The sequence below is a fragment of the Homalodisca vitripennis genome, chromosome 2, assembly GCF_021130785.1.
Source record: "Homalodisca vitripennis isolate AUS2020 chromosome 2, UT_GWSS_2.1, whole genome shotgun sequence".
NCBI lineage: Eukaryota > Metazoa > Arthropoda > Insecta > Hemiptera > Cicadellidae > Homalodisca > Homalodisca vitripennis.
The window spans coordinates 47,692,255-47,709,189 of NC_060208.1; the positions used below are offsets into that span (position 1 = coordinate 47,692,255).

At 35.6% G+C, this 16,935-nt stretch overlaps 1 protein-coding gene across 1 annotated transcript in view; it reads right to left on the reverse strand.

Annotated features, from left to right (window-relative positions):
- The window catches only part of LOC124353905 (transcription factor SOX-10-like), a 53,579-nt gene that overhangs the window by 21,292 nt on the left and 15,352 nt on the right, over window positions 1-16,935 (reverse strand). Inside the window, exon 2 of the mRNA XM_046803959.1 lies at window positions 225-371. Within this exon, the coding sequence (XP_046659915.1) occupies window positions 225-371 (147 nt within the window). The remainder of the gene's footprint in view (window positions 1-224; window positions 372-16,935) is intronic.

The window sequence follows — 16,935 nt, forward strand, 5'->3', positions numbered from 1 at the left end:
ATCACTTGAGTAAAGCATTTCTTGAATTGATCGCTCTTTGGATAATTTTCGTTTTTCTTTTAATAAATAAGCCTTACTTACGGATATTGTTGTTTGGAAGTATCAAGTATTATCAATTTAAAATCCTCGTGTGGTAATTAAATTATCTATGGGAGATATAATCGTATATAGAAACTAATTATAAAAATATAAGTAAGTGGAAATTGTAAGTGTGAATCACTTACTTCCATAGTCGACCCAACGTCTTGCTGAGCTGTGCGTTGTGAAGCTGCGGATACTGGTCCGCTAGCTTGCGCCTTGCCGCCTGCGCCCACACCATGAACGCGTTCATCGGCCTCTTCACATGACTCTTCCTCTTGTCTGAGGATGATCTGTAACAAATGGAGGATTGTAACTGCAGGAACATAACATGAGGATACATGAGGCGCTAGCTTGCGCCTTGCCGCCTGCGCCCACACCATCAACGCATCGTCGGCATCTTCACATGACTCTTCCTCTTGTCTGAGGATGATCTGTAACAAATGGAGGATTGTAACTGCAGGAACATAACATGAGGATACATGAGGCGCTAGCTTGCGCCTTGCCGCCTGCGCCCACACCATCAACGCATCGTCGGCATCTTCACATGACTCTTCCTCTTGTCTGAGGATAATCTGTAACAAATGGAGGATTGTAACTGCAGGAACATAACATGAAGGTAGTCTTGCTGAGCTGTGCGTTGTGAAGCTGCGGGTACTGGTCCGCTAGTTTGCGCCTTGCCGCCTGCGCCCACACCATGAACGCGTTCATCGGCCTCTTCACATGACTCTTCCTCTTGTCTGAGGATGATCTGGAACCAATGGAGAATTTTAGCTGCAGGAACATAACATGAAGATACATAGGTAGTCTTGCTACGTTGTAGGTCTGGTCTGGCTGCGCCCATTCCAACGCGATGTACACACTCTTCTCGTAACTCTTCTTATTTTTGTTCCTCTCTAAGTAACATTTAAACTCCGGTGAATAGGATGATTACCAATACCATCCTTTACAACACGTTTAACTTGATTTACACGGTGTTTCGCGAGAGGTTGGTATAACCATATAATAAAAAGTTTTTATAAACATGGTTCCGGAAGTGATTTTTAGAGTTACGGCTAGCGAAAGATTTCTCCCGGATTTCAGCTCATCATGTAAAACGAGGTCTTCATGAAATTCTGGTAAGGTTCAATCGTTTCTTATGGGGGTTGGCGTGGTAAATTGAATAAAACAGGGCCCAGAACTGTAAGTTAAGTAGTTTTTTTTTTCATCTTTGGGCAACAATAACTTTGTTATTTTACCAAGAAACTGAGCAAAATATTTTTAATAAAACGTTCAGAAAATTTTATTTTGAAGGAAACTGTAGAAATAAAGTACACAAAAGGCGAATAGATGTTTGGTTAGATAAATTTCTATTTATAACAGTAGAACACGGCTGTTACATTTGACTGACTTATCAGGTCAAAAAATATACCAGAATTTCAGGAAGACTTCGTTTTACATGGTGAAATCCGGGCAAAATGTTTCGCTAGCCGTAACTCGCTAACGAAGCATTTCCGGGACCATGTTTGATAAAAAATACTTTACATTATTTTTACATCTATAATGAGCTCCTACAGTTTCTGCATATCTTTGTGAGTCGCCCGGCAAAATAAAAAAGTATGTGTATCTTAAAAGAAAATGGTGTATAAGTTTATTACAAACATAAAGTAAGTCACTAATAATAGTATGCCGTATCATCTCGAAATCTTTTTTTAAATGCTCATTTTAAACATGTCTAATAATTTCACTTACAAGCATTCAACGAATAAGACAACTGTTAATTTCAGATATCGGGCAATATGAAATAAATGAAAATGAAATTAAATGAAAATTGTCTTTATTAGAGGGGAAGTTAGGTCCTCTCTACCACTTAACCTCATAAAACATTAAACTAACATACATATATACATTTATAACTAAAAATAATTCTATTTATTCACATTATATATTAAATGAATCTTAGCTTTAAAAAAACAAACATCTATAATTAATGTAACTTTATACATATTTACAATACTATAGCAAGACACACAAGCATTCATTCCAACTTGCATTCAATAAAAACTTAAATACTGTGTGGCTGTATGGATATACTATGCCGAATTACAACTTTTTATTAATGCTTAACAAGTTTGAGTCCCAACTCTTTACCAAAGGAGCAGGTGTAATTAATATAAACTAATAAAGGTAAAAAGTTCCGAAATCGACCATCTTTTTAAACGTCCCAGGTACAAATTGGTTGGCGCCTCTCATGCTTTTGACGGGTTGGTGCTAACGAGGGATATTATATTTGTTAAGTTGCTCCAACTGCTAATATAACGCGGCCGCACCTTTCTGTTTAAAACAGAATTTTATTCCAACCGCGTCGGACAAAGCGGAGAAGTTGGTAAACATGGTTAGTACTATTATCGTCCTACCGAAACTGTTTAAAATGTAGAAATTCTCGACAGAAATTTCCACAACAAATTTTAGTGCTCTTATTACCAGATTTCGTGTATTTACTTCACTTTTATAAGGATTTATAAATGTAATGTTTGACGAAGTACAAGCGGGTTTTATCGAAGTAGTCCTATTCGTGGCCGTTTTATCAGGTTTCTCTTTTATATTACAAATAATTTTTACATTAAATAATTAAAAAGTATTTTCTCATTTCTTCAGCTAATGATATTCTGTTAAAACGTCGGTATTTTTTAGATTTATGATAATGAGACTGAAATACAGCCTTACAACAAAGTTGTAAGTACCCAACACGACTGATTTATACCTCAATATACAACTGATAGTAGATTTATGAATGTGCCAGTTACCATAAATATGTGCAATTTAATGACAAAATAAATTATTACGAGAAAGGGGTATATGATTTAATGTCTGTTAAGGGAGAGTCCTTCTAGGCTATGTTCTCGATATTTTGGTATTTCGTTGATCACATGGTATATTATATTCAATATTGTCCGTTTTATTTAGTCAATATTCTCATAGACTACCTCTTCCAAATGTAATATAATATAATGTTGCAAGAGAAAATAATATAGACAGATCAGTTATTTCATCCCAAGTGTACGCTGACACACGTCGTTAAACTTTCAATGAAGAAACTGCGTCCAAAATACACAAATCTGACCAGCAGCGGTGCATCTGCTACGTCATACTAAGTTAGATTCAGTGATCTTGCAATTCAAAGTTTTAAATTATTGTCTTCATGAAGATTCTTGGAGCATTGGAAATATTTTAATTTAATACCACTAGTGAATTACAACACATATTCCAATCATTAATTTAATTATGCGAGGCCTTTCAGAATCAAGGATTCCATCATCGGGCTTCACAAATGAATAAACATTTACACTTTTCTAAACGATAAGTACAAAAATAATTTTATACTGGCTAACCATTTTCTAAATCCTTTATCATATGTTATTTTTGTACTTATTGTTAAAAAAATGTAAATATTTATTCAATTGTGATATTGCCTGACGATGGAATCCTCGATTCTGAAAGACCTCGCAAAATTAAATTAATTATTGGAATATGTGCTGTAATTCACTAGTGGTAATTCACTTCATGTTCACCTCCCAATTTTAAAAAGACACTATTGTCAATATGCTTTACGAATTTTTCATACCTACAATGTTCTAAAATATATTGTTCATGAATTAGCAAATGACGAGAGAAATAAGAATGTTATACTTTGTTCTGGAAACATAATCTAGAACACTGATTTTGACTTTTTCTACATTTTACTAGCAAACAAAACCACAATGCATATAGCCTGTATACAGTGCTTCAAATAGCGAATTGCAAAACTATGAATGCCTATAATACAACTTTCAAACGAGTATAGTAATAAAATAACCAAGAATAAAATAGCCGAATAGTTAAAATCGAATTTTAAATTCAAATCTATCATAAACACTTTGTGTTTAATACCAAAAATTAAATATGTCCGCTATATTGAAAAATATTGGAAATCTTAAAAATTGATTATTAAATTAAATACTAAAATTACGTTTAAAAAGTAAGTGTTTGTAGCGTTTTTTAAAGCTACATTGATTTATTTTTTTAATTAAAACTTAAATTAAATAAAAATTTTGGGATCGAAATATTGGGACTTAATTTTAGATTAGATTGTGAAATGTCAGGGTAAAATCGAACATGTAATCCTTTGGCAAGTTAGCACTGGTAGTTTTAAATTGTTAGGAAGGCAGGTTGACTGCCTTGAATTGATTAGAACTTGTCTTATTGTGAGTATTGTTCTCCTGGTTTGATACAGCTGGACCAATGAGAGAGCTCCACGGATGTCCTGCAAAGGTGATTGGAATGGGAAGTATTTAAGCGCCCGCTCATAATTTTCGCTCTTCTTTTGGTTATTTTCGTGAGTAAAGTTAATTGCAGTGTGCCGTTTTTCTTAAATTTTTTCCGCGAGTGATTTTGAGGAAAAAATTAAATTCATAGGAACTACAAAGCAATCTGAATAACTTATTCTCGAAGAACAATAGAGCATAATAGAATCATACAAGTTACATTTGGTTCATGCTTGCAAGAGAAGTGAATTAAAATTGAACTTTGTTAATAACTTTAATTGAGATTTGAAAAGGTAGTAATTTATTAATATTTAACTGGAACTGTTTTATTGTGAATTATTAATTGAAAATTAATTAAACTTTAATAATTGTTAGAGAGAGACTTGTAATCTGAATTGCAGAGACTTGAAAGTTAAGGTTCAAATAGTCTAAAGAGAAGTTGAAATTTTTATTTTGAATTTTGAGTGAACTTAGAAGTGAACATTTTTATTTTTATTATTTCCAAGTGGTATTTCATTCTTATTTTAAAACTTTATTATTTTATTTTAGAAGAGAGCTCTGATTTTTAGTTTGATATATTTGATTAATATTTTTATTTCTTGCCAAAGGAATTTTTAAATTTACAAAAAGGTTTGTCAATTCTTTGTGGAAAATAGAGTGATAAAAATTCTGAAACGTTGAACTTATTATTTTGCGTTAGATAATATTTAATAGTTAACAAATTTAGTAATACATTGTACTTAATATTCACTAGAATCTTTACTAATCAAAAAATATTTTATATCGTCTTGGATGTATTATTGATGATTTAAATATTAATACTCTGGAATATTAATATCAACAATCCAAGTCGTTATAGTGTTTTGTCATAATTACGGTACAAAAGATTCCAATACAACCCACGTTAAAAAATCACCTTGTACATGAAAGTAATTCAGTTCATACCTTACCGATTTTGATAATTCAAACCAGTAATGAAGTTATACGTACCTCTGGTGAAGCAGTTTGTACTTTATTAAATATTGTCTCAGTTAAAGCTGATTAGTTTATGGTAGATTTAGGCGGATTGGTGGTTAATATTTCTTGGTCGTCAGGATTCAAAGCAGAAAGATTTTGTGGCCGTCTCTTTGCTAGCAAATTCGTTTCGCGATTATCAGCTTTCGTGGTCATTAGCAACCGTGACGTCAATATTCGCGGTCCAGTAAAAGGGAAACATATTTAACTAGAAAAATTATTTGGGGTACATTGTCATATCTAAAAGGTCATATCTAATTCATGATTAGACCATAAGACTATATTTTTTAATAAAGCAAATGTATATTTAAAGGGTCAGTCAACTATATTTGTCCCAGACAAAGTGTCAGTACATAACATCAGAATATAATAGGGTTATGGATATCTTCTATCGTTATATGTTAAAAAATTTAGGTCTATATTTCTAACACAACGTTTCAAGGATTGAAATATATCCTCGAAACGTAATGTTATACGTTTGGTAACATTTAACTATAGCAAATGTTCGAAACCGTTTTATCCTTCCAAACCTGCCATCGTCAATAATAAACTAAACAAACATCAGGGTTGAGGATGGGGCTTATATTGACTACTGTTAACTTAATTACATTTAACACTTAAACCAATATTTAAGTATTTACTTTTGTGATGTGTCTGACGAAGATAGCCTTGCTACCGAAAGGCCTCACAAAAAAAAAGTATTAAATATTGGTTTAAGTGTTTGAATGTAATTAAGTTAAGCATCAGGGTGTTATAATAAATTATTATTATCAACTCTGAATGCTGTTTTATTTTTAGTGTACACTGATGTAAGTACAGTGTCAGATGGTAACATTTTTGTGGCACGATAATTGGAAGTAATTATCCTCCTGAACGATTCTCCTAAGAAACGTCCTAACTCCAACAAGATAATAGCCCACACTTGAAAAATGTAAAGCTCATAATAAAATCTTAGTTAGAGGAAGCAGGTCGAGGCTGAATTTCGGGAACCTTGTGCGATGACGTTACAACATCGGCTGCGAGCACATGAAGGTCTCTGTGACTGCGTACTTGGTTAGTCGGGTTTGTCCGGAATGTAACAACTTACATTGTGATCAAGTTGAATTTATAGATAGTAGGCATAGCGCACATAAATCCTATACATTTATAGGATATCAAGGAATGCATATATTTTCATGAAAGGTCCATAAAACACTATTCCTCAAGAATTGACACCCGCTAGGACCAGGATTTTCTAGAACGCGAATCTCTGTATCCACTACTGAATTCTTTGAAGCCTGGGGGGTAGTTCATAAAGAGTTGAATACATCAAAGATATACATGCACTATTAAGATAATAATATATTATTAATGCCATTGTTTGTTTTGCATTCAGTGGAAACTATTCATAACAGATTGTACTGAAATTTTACATGTACATTCTTAGAGACTCTAGGATGAATGTAGGCATATTCCTATTTCGAAAATCCCTCCGGACTATGCCCCACTGTTCTTTAAAGCTTCGATTCATAAGTTGTAAAATATTCATTGAAAGAGCCTGTTAAATATAATAAAATATTCTGTGCGAACATTTTTTTATGACAGCACAGCCATATGTTTAATTATTTTAACCTCCATTTTCAATTTATTTACGTTTATAGTTTGCAAATTCTCTAAGGAGTAACCTTTAGTTTTTACGCAGATTTTAGATTTCGGCGATTAGGTAAATACCTATTACCTAATCACCTATTAACCTATTACTTAGACATTCACCATACAAAATGTCCTAAAACATAAGATGGTCAGAATTTGACTCAAAAGACTCTTGAAGCAGTGGGCAAAATCAATGCTAGATGAAAGTTCGCTGAACTGCGCTTTTGAACTTACTCGTATATACCAATTCCAGCTCCAAATGTTTCCAGTATTAAAAATATTTTTCAGTTTCTAAAGAAAGAAACATGTAAATAGTGTCAATCTCAATGTATTTTTTAAGCACAATGTTAAGTAGCAGATACAAAAGACAAAGTTACTATTCAATGTTTACTATAAATTGTTGCTATAAAAAGAGACGAAATCAACTATGGAACAAAAGATACTAACAACAAAGTTAACTACAACAGTAATTGTACACTCTTTCACGCATTTCTTTATCACAGTAACACGCTAAACCCAACATTGGCGTCGCAAATATAATTCACTCGAACCAGCTCTGGTCACATGCAACGCCTACTACATTGCGTTCAAAGGAGCCGGTAACTAATAGCGTGCAGAAAAGACAAAGTAGTCTGCTTTTTATATAATTTAAAGACTGTTATGAAAACTACAAGCATGCTTCTCAGAGCTGTGTGTTGTCTTTATCGGGCAAAAAGGCAAAGGCGGCTATAGAACAAAACAATACTAAGACGAGTAAATTACAATGACCATAAACATAAGTTTAACATATTTTTTATCGTGGCAAGAAATCAAACTCAACATTGGCGTCGGAAATATAATTCACTCGAACCAAAAGTGCTCATACATGTGCAAACCCTAAAAAATTGCGTGGGATAAAATTCTAATAATTTATATAAAAGGAAGACAGCATTTGCATTTGTACAATAACACGTAATTACAGAAGACCCAAATAAAGGCCTAGGGTTTAGTAAAATTATAACCCAATGAGAGGAAAATAAAAAAATAAAACCATTTATTGCATTTTTTATTGACATTTTTAAATAGAAGAAGCACATTCGATAGTTATATACATTGTATGAATACTCAAAATTGGGCAATATGAAAGAAGCGCAAAAGAGACTGGGCTCGTTGCTCCATTAATGAGAGGTAGCCAGGCTAACTAGACATGTACTAACTGGCCGGACAATGGGGGGTTTGTATGGGACAAAGAGGGTATTGAGTCAAGCCACCGGCTCAGGGTGCAAATTGGCGGAACGTGAGAACTCGGGCCAACTGATGTTAGAGCCACCCACAGGCTCATCGCTCATCTCTTCCTCTGTTGCTCTTCACTGAGAAATAGTCTTGGTGTTAAGATTTTAGACTATGGCACTGCTATAGACATTGTTGCCTACAGGAAACCTACTTATCTCCTCTGTTGACTGTCACCCATTCGCACATCGCTCATCTCTCTTCCTCTGTTGCTCTTCACTGAGAAATAGTCGTTGTTAAGATTTTAGACTATGGCACTGCTATAGACATTCTTGCCTACAGGAAACCTACTTATCTCCTCTGTTGACTGTCACCCATTCGCACATCGCTCATCTCTTCCTCTGTTACTCTTCACTGAGAGATAGTCTTGGTGTTAAGATTTTAAAATATGGCTCTGCTATAGACATTGTTGCCTACAGGAAACCTACTTATCTCCTCTGTTGACTGTCACCCAAAACACATCGCTCATCTCTTCCTCTGTTGCTCTTCACTGAGAGATAGTCTTGGTGTTAAGATTTTAGACTATGGCACTGTTATAGACATTGTTGCCTACAGGAAACCTACTTATCTCCTCTGTTGACTGTCACCCATTCGCACATCGCTCATCTCTTCCTCTGTTACTCTTCACTGAGAGATAGTCTTGGTGTTAAGATTTTAAAATATGGCTCTGCTATAGACATTGTTGCCTACAGGAAACCTACTTATCTCCTCTGTTGACTGTCACCCAAAAGCACATCGCTCATCTCTTCCTCTGTTGCTCTTAACTGAGAAATAGTCTTGGTATTAAGAGTTCTGTCTATGACACTACTATAAACATTGTCACCCACAGGCACCTCGCTCGTCTCTTCCTCTGTTGCTTCTTGACTGAGAAATAATCTAGGTGTTGGTGTTTCTATGTGGGACACTATTGCTAATACCAGAGTCACCCACAGGAACATCACTCATCCATTTCTTGTTGCCGTTTGACTGACTAACAATCTGGGTGTTAGGGTTTCTGTTAGGACACTGTAATTGTCAGAGTCACCCACAGGGATATCGCTCACCCTTTGCTGTGTTGCTGTTTGACTGACTGTCGGGGTATAGAAGAGGTGAAAACTATAAGCCGAATTTAATTACATACAAAATAATCAATTAACTTAAAATTGGAAAGTACTGAAGCATAACACAAATTTAAACTTGTATTTTCGATGACGGTATAATTTATATTCTTTGTTCTCAAATATTTATACGTTAATTCTGTATAGATTCCAAAACGCACTAGTTCGGTAAACATTACTTGTTATCAGTTGATTAAGTTATCTACTTATGTTCTATATTAAAATATCACAAACCGAACCATAATCCCCGTGATAAGCACAAACTGCCTTTGATTATGAAAGGTCGCGGCCATTTGCAGCGACCTCTGACTTCAGATCCCGGTCGGCGAAACGTCCCGAGATCGTGTAATGACTCGCAGCAGAGATATTCCAATGATTCACAAAACTGAGGGTACCAAGAAGTTTTGTTAGTTTCTGAATCAATTAATGAGTTATATAACATTCAGGGAGTTTGCGATTTATCTTTCCAACGCAGTTCAACAGTGAAGTCATGCCATCTGTTTGGGGTGAGCCGGTAGTGCGACTACGTCAAAACACCGTCTCTCAGGGCAGCATAATTCACTAAAAGTGCACCAAACACACGTCATGATACCAAGCACCGTCCTTACTCGCAAAGAGATACAGATCATTAAAGTTTGCAGTTCCTTAAACTTATCTTTAGCATTTTTCTACCTCAATAGTCGCTACTGGTGCTCGCTATGGAACAGTGTTTCACCTAAAAGCCGCTTGAAGATAAGATTACGATTCCTGAAAGTCTGGCAGCTACTCAAGTTTCTCTCTGAGAAAGCAGTTGACAACTTCTGCGCAGTTCACCGCGAAACAGGGACTCAAACAAATCTACCGACAAAAAACATTCCATTTCATACATTATGACGTTTTAACCAAATGCCCTTGTGTCTTTTGGCTTGTTGTTGCGTTCTCCTGATTTGCTCTACTTTAAAGCATCGCAACAATTTGTCTTCAGTTTGTATAAGCAACATCGATTTCGATGATTGTGCATGTCACCGTGAAAATTGAAGGCAAATATTTACGAAGTACAAAATAGGAGCGCCTTAATCTCTCTCCGATTTAACTCATCTTACTCGCATCAAATCCGCAGGATTCAGCTCTGGCCGATAGGCATAGAAGAATTGAATTAGTGGCACGTAATATATCCTTATCTCGGGCTGCACCAAACAAACATAAAGTGTCATAGTCAGCTGTTTACAAGACATCTAGGGACGAGAGGGTTTGTTAGCGTTTACGCCTCACGTCTCCTAAATTCCAGTGTTATTATCAACAAAGCATCAATCCTACGAGCTCTGCTGGTGTCACCACTCATTCGCCCTAATGTAACATTCAGACAGGTTTTGTGTAATCTCGTTGACCCTACTGATACGTACGTAAAGTTTTCAATGGCTCTTGACAACCCCATGAACTCTTTAACAGAAGTAACAGGAAACTCTCTGTACTATCAAAATAGCTTACAGACTCTCACCCAAAGTAGCATTTGTAGCGTCAGCAGCATTCTCTTGCGATAGCTATACAATGTAAGAGTACGCCTTAACATGTGACGCGCAGTTGTTTGCAAAATTTCAAATATATTCTCCTATCATTCCCAGAATGTTCTATGGCATGTAGTCAGACAGAAAATCATATAGAAAAGACATTTTTACATTCCTTCCTTCCCTCCCCCCCCCCCCCCCCGGAAAATAAAAGAGAAATGATTATTTCAATGATGCTAAGCCAAATTCTATTACTAAACAGAACTTACTTTTGTCTATGTTGAAATGAAGCTTCGAGTAGAATCGTCAGTTTCTTTTCGAGATATCGTGCGGTCAGACAGACCAGAAATGGAATTTTTCCACCCCCCACCAAGAAATTGACCCCTTCGCTAACGTTCAGCCAAATAACCACTGTTATCGCTATAATGTTAGCAGTACCAATATAAATACAGAAAATGACTTCAACATAAGTACATGGGAGTATTTTTGACGTACCTGTAAAACAGTATTTGACTGTTGCCCTTAGTAATAAATTGTAGAACGTTCACGGTTATTGTTTGTGTTTCTAATACGATTTAATTCGTTGTGCCCGTTGGGACAGCACTGAACCTTAAAAACGGAAGATTTTTTCTGCAACTAAAGCTGAGGACTGAAGTCCTATACATTTTGGGTTTATGTAGATAAAGACAACCCCGTTTATATAGAGGCAATCTCTATTGTCCGCAGATTTCGACAGTAAATATAAACCCTTTTGAATTCCTCGCTTTGTTTTTTCAACAGGATTTTATACAACTTTAATTTATTTCTGACGAAGGATATACAAGGCACACACATACTTCATCTACGATGTGTCATCATCTAAACCTTTGCAGCGTCTGGTTGTCATATGCAGAATTGTCACCCAGGGTCTAAAATTTGTTTGTTATTTGTTTAGTACAAAGATAATGGAAGCTGGTGGCCAGATCAAGCAACTGAATTAATGATTGTTATAACAAAACTGATAGTAATATATCTATTTAATTGCGTCGTTCTCACAACCAAAATATTGCAATGCAGTCCATTCCGAGTAAGATTGTCTCCTGTATTTAAATTCTTATTGATACCATAACACCTCAATGAAATACTGTCTATTTATCGCTCTTCTCACGAACAGAGTTGAGTAAACAGATGTTAAAATCTGAGAATGCAAGTATCATATTTGCAATGAGAGTATAAATTGCATACGTACCAAAACTACTAGGTTGATACATTAAAGCCTAGGTGCAACATTAAATCGATAGTATACATAACACAGATTATTAGAATTAAGTTTCCTTCATTAAATGTTATACCAAAGAATTTTAATGATTTTCTTTAGCTTTTAGGTAGTTTTCATAGAAATCACCTTCATGACTGAATTTCCGGCAGATTTTTACATTTTTTACGATCATAATACCCAAATCCTAAACTGCCAAAATCCAATGTATATGTATGTTCTTTATTTTTTTTGTTATATCATAATGATTGTGAAGACGATAAATACTGTAGTTCTTAATAAATTTAGACTAAGCAGGTACTAAAACAACATTTACAGATATTTTCGTTGAGTTCATTAAGCAGTCTTATCTGTTAAAACGTTTCAAGATAGTCGTTCACACTTGCGCAACATTTTCACCTCTGCTACTCCAAAAATAAATATAAATTAAAATTTATTTTAAATTGTGAAGCAATTTAAAGCATAATTTCTTCTTATTTATTTTTGGATGACTCTTGAGATTTTAATATGTTGACGCATTAAAATGTACAACTGAACTGTTGCAAATTTAAGTAAATAAACATAACCGGTTTAATTGTAACTAAATTAAGCCCACGTGTTTACAAATAAATTTCAATGATGTTTATACATTTTTGAAGTGTAAATGTTATATTAAGATGCAAACATTGCTTGTTATTAACTACATGGGTGTTGAGCAAATTAAGCATCTAAACTAATAACGAATGCATCTTCAGTTTGATATTACGAGATTACGGCCATAAGTGAATCCTGACTCTTCTTTTCCGACTGAGCCAGAAGGGATATTTTATTTGTAATAACAGCATGATAATTCATAGATATGGAAGCAATTGACTTTGAACATTATTTTGTTACTAATACGTTGCCAAACTCCTAGACAACAATTTTAAACTGCTATACAATAACTGGTTAGCTAAATTAGAATACTTATAACACATTCACTACTGCCTTGTCTTCTGTAATGTGTGATCTGAACTTGTTTAGCATATGATACCCTAACATGTCTACCGTAATCACTTTGTAAGAAATTAGGTGAAAACTTGTTGAAACTTGTGAAAGTTTCTTTTCAAAAATGGTATAATTAGATTCTTTATTGAATGTAATAGATTATAGCAAATTTCAAAAAATTGGCAGTGAAGAAATCGGCCGAAAGTTGCTCAACTCTTATTCGTTTCCATGAATCCCCCTCTACACGTTACATGAAGGTGATATGATACGACGGCACAACAATGGAGTGGAAGGACCCCACGCACGCCCCGCACAATCCAACATGACTCGGCTCTCTCCGGCCTCAAGTGGTAGCGTTATTTCAAGAGTCGGTAGATCAAAGTGAGCCAGCCAGCGAGCGGGAAGGGTTGTCGTGTCGACGGCCGGGCTCTGCTCGGCTCCCGCTGCCGTGAGTTATGATCCGACACATGTCTTGACCGGAGTGCAAATTGGGGAGGGGGCGCCCCGGCCCCACTAAATGAAAACAAATGTTGTCGGCACCTCTTCTTCCGCCATTTCGCCCGTGTAGCGTCGCCCAATTTGCCCTGGATGTTTCTATTAGGGTTGGTCTCTAATTGGGAGCTCCGATTTTATTTAGACGTCTCGCCCCGTCAGTCTCATCGGTTTCGCGTCATCGTTGTTACATTAAATCGGTCGTGGCGACTGCCCCGGGCAATGGTGCGTGTTATTGAGTTGTCGTGGGAATTCATACAAAATCCCTAATTTACTCACTCATGATTTCCTGCATCTTGACGAACAAAATTGTGCATAGGCCTAAATTTTTGAAAGGCAGTTACGATACGCTGTCTAACTTGAGATTTTTCACCGTTTCTTTGACACATATTATCAGTTATTTAAATAGAAATATTTCTGATCTACACCATTGAAATCATTCTATATCTGTTGGTTTCCGAACATTGCGGATATGAAAATATGGCCTAAATATAAACCATTACGTTGTGTGTACGCGATACACTTCCAGTATTGTTCATACAGTTCTTAGAGATAGTTAGACACATAAACAGAGCAGACAACTACTGCGGGCTGTGTAGGAAATATCGAACGTAACAATATATATATTTAGACACCTTTCAATAGATTACATTATAATTGATTGTATCCAGAAATATACAGAAATTTCTCTTCATTCAGAATAATAATAATCAGAATGATGAACGTATTTACTGTCAACTAAAAATCAAATAATAACCTACAAGAACAGTTCCACATACCAAAATGATAAAACTGTTGGCACCTATTCGTGTACAGATTTGAAAAAATCCAGCCAAAAATCATCTCGCCGATCAAAAGTAGTTATGTCATAGTTGTTTTCAAACGATCTGGCGGCAAAGCTGGGTAAGCACGGGTGCCAACCAAGGGGCCGAGAAGAGGTAAATATGTCAGCGCCTTATCAGAGTTGGCTCCGGCGCGAAGATGGAGACGATAGCGGCGCGCGACGGGATGGTGCGACAGGTGGGACACAGGTGCGCGACGTCGTCCGTCATCTTGTCCTCACGTTGGCAACACTGGTAATTGGCTCACTGCTGCCAACCTTGATTACTCACCGTCCACTGATGCATTCCTAATAAGCGGTGCACGAATAGTCCCGCGTCGCAGGTTAAAATAACAATCAACTCATTTCGGAGAAAACGCGGAAGAAGACTTAATACAGATTACACATTTGCGATGTTCGGGGATGAACATTAACGAGTTACTCCAAAACATTATCTGTTGAAAGCTATCAACCGGCTTCATCTAAACCTCAAAATAATATAGCCTTCGAAATAAGATTTCAAAAAGCCATCACCAACCTTCGTAAAATGAAAAGCAAATCTTTCATTTTGTTATAGTAAAACATAAGCAGTAAAAACTGAATGTATGCCATATATTATGTAAAACAGAACTGTTTTACATCAATGATGGCTACCTAGTTCATCAAAGCGGTCAGTTTTATTATTGGTTCAGAATGTTACCAGCACAATATAATTTAGAGTTTTGTTTTGAAATTATCCAGAAAGGGACCGCCATTTGGATTTACATTATGTGGACATTTGCACTCGATTCTTAAAATATTTCAACAGTGCATTCTGAGAACACAAAAACGGATTCAAAATCTATGGATTCTTTGTTTTTTTTTTATGTTTACTGCGCCTTTAATAATGAAGAGCTGAATAAATCCCTTTGGTTAGCAGAGGGATAATAACAATTTGTGCATGTACACGCCTCTGTCCAGATCACACTATAATAAATGCATGTCCGAATGTCTCTATACCGGAATCATGTATAGGTCATTTATTGTTTTCGAATTTGAATATGACACATTAACACTACTGAAAAATAATTATAATTTAGTTGTAATAAAAATAACATGACAAGAAGTTGAAAGAAAGATACTTTTTACATTACATACTACAATTTACAATATATTTATAACAATTAAAGAAAAATGCTTTTGAAATTTATGTCTGAGCTCGGAGGGAATATTTATTCAAAATTAGAGTATACACATGCGTATGCCTATGCACGAATCTAAATAATTGTATGCTATCGAAATGGTGGGATCGTGACTGACATAGTGAGATTTATGAAGATGTCAGCAGAATATGTATCAATACATCGGCTTGTTTTTGGTGGAAACACAGTCATCTCCATTACAAGGCGGAGTAACCATCTGCGTGACGTCACTATCGCGCTTGCTGACTGCCAGTCTCCATGGGAGGCACAGCGCGCTGACACGCTTGTGGTTTATCATGTACCAGGCAGACGACCTTAGTCAAGATTTTGTTGTCCATGTGTGGCTAGCATGAAGATAACTTATTAATCGACCAATGAAATCAGCCCAATATCTAAATGACTCGGAATCCACATTCAACTGGATCTCTATCATTGGCCCTTAGTAGTAGACGCTATACGATAAAGACCACACAGGGCATTCAGACTCATTCTACCCATGGGGCATCTCACATTCTCCTGGGATTGATAATACAAAATATTCATTTATTATGTATTATTAATACTCAAAGCAGTAAAAATATTTTCTTTTTTATGGCGGATGTTCCTACATCCGAAACCACTTTTTAATAAAGAGCAAACATATTCTATGAGCAGCATTTTCGTGCAAAATTTTGTGATATTTGGTTGAATAGTAGGGCCTACCTAAGGTTTTAGTAGTTGCTGTTAAATTATTTAGGCCCAACGGTGAGGAGCCCTGAAGTTGGAGGCCATTACAAGGTAACATCATGTCCAAATTCTGATGTAATGCTTCACATTAAATACATTGAAAGTGGCTCGGTAACGTGACGGTACAGACTCGGGAGGATGCTTTCTGGGCATTATTGTTATCAAATTGTACATAAGTGTGCTAATTTATGTTTTTAAATATTTTCGTTTATAAATAAAGATCATTGATATATAAATTACATACAGGGTGTATAAAAAGTCCGGCATGGGCTTTCATAATTCCTGAACGATTATATGTAATAAAACTTGATGCATTATTAGTGCACCTATATCGTAAATCTACTTTTTTAAGTCACAAGTCACAACCATTCTTTGTCATGTCAGGGGGATGGCCCGCAAGGAATCAGAAGAAAATATTAAATTAGAGCATAGGTCGAGTTGTATATCAAACTAAAGGTCTCTATTGGTAGAGTACAATGTCACAAATTCGACTTGAAAAGGTTCATTCTTTACAAAAGTACGCTAGTTAAAAATTTGAAACCTTCGCAATGTAGGTCCTGTTCTAGATGGTTTATTATTCTTATCTTGGCCCAAGTAGCGAAAGTTAACCTTATTAAATTAATACTGGACCTAAGAGA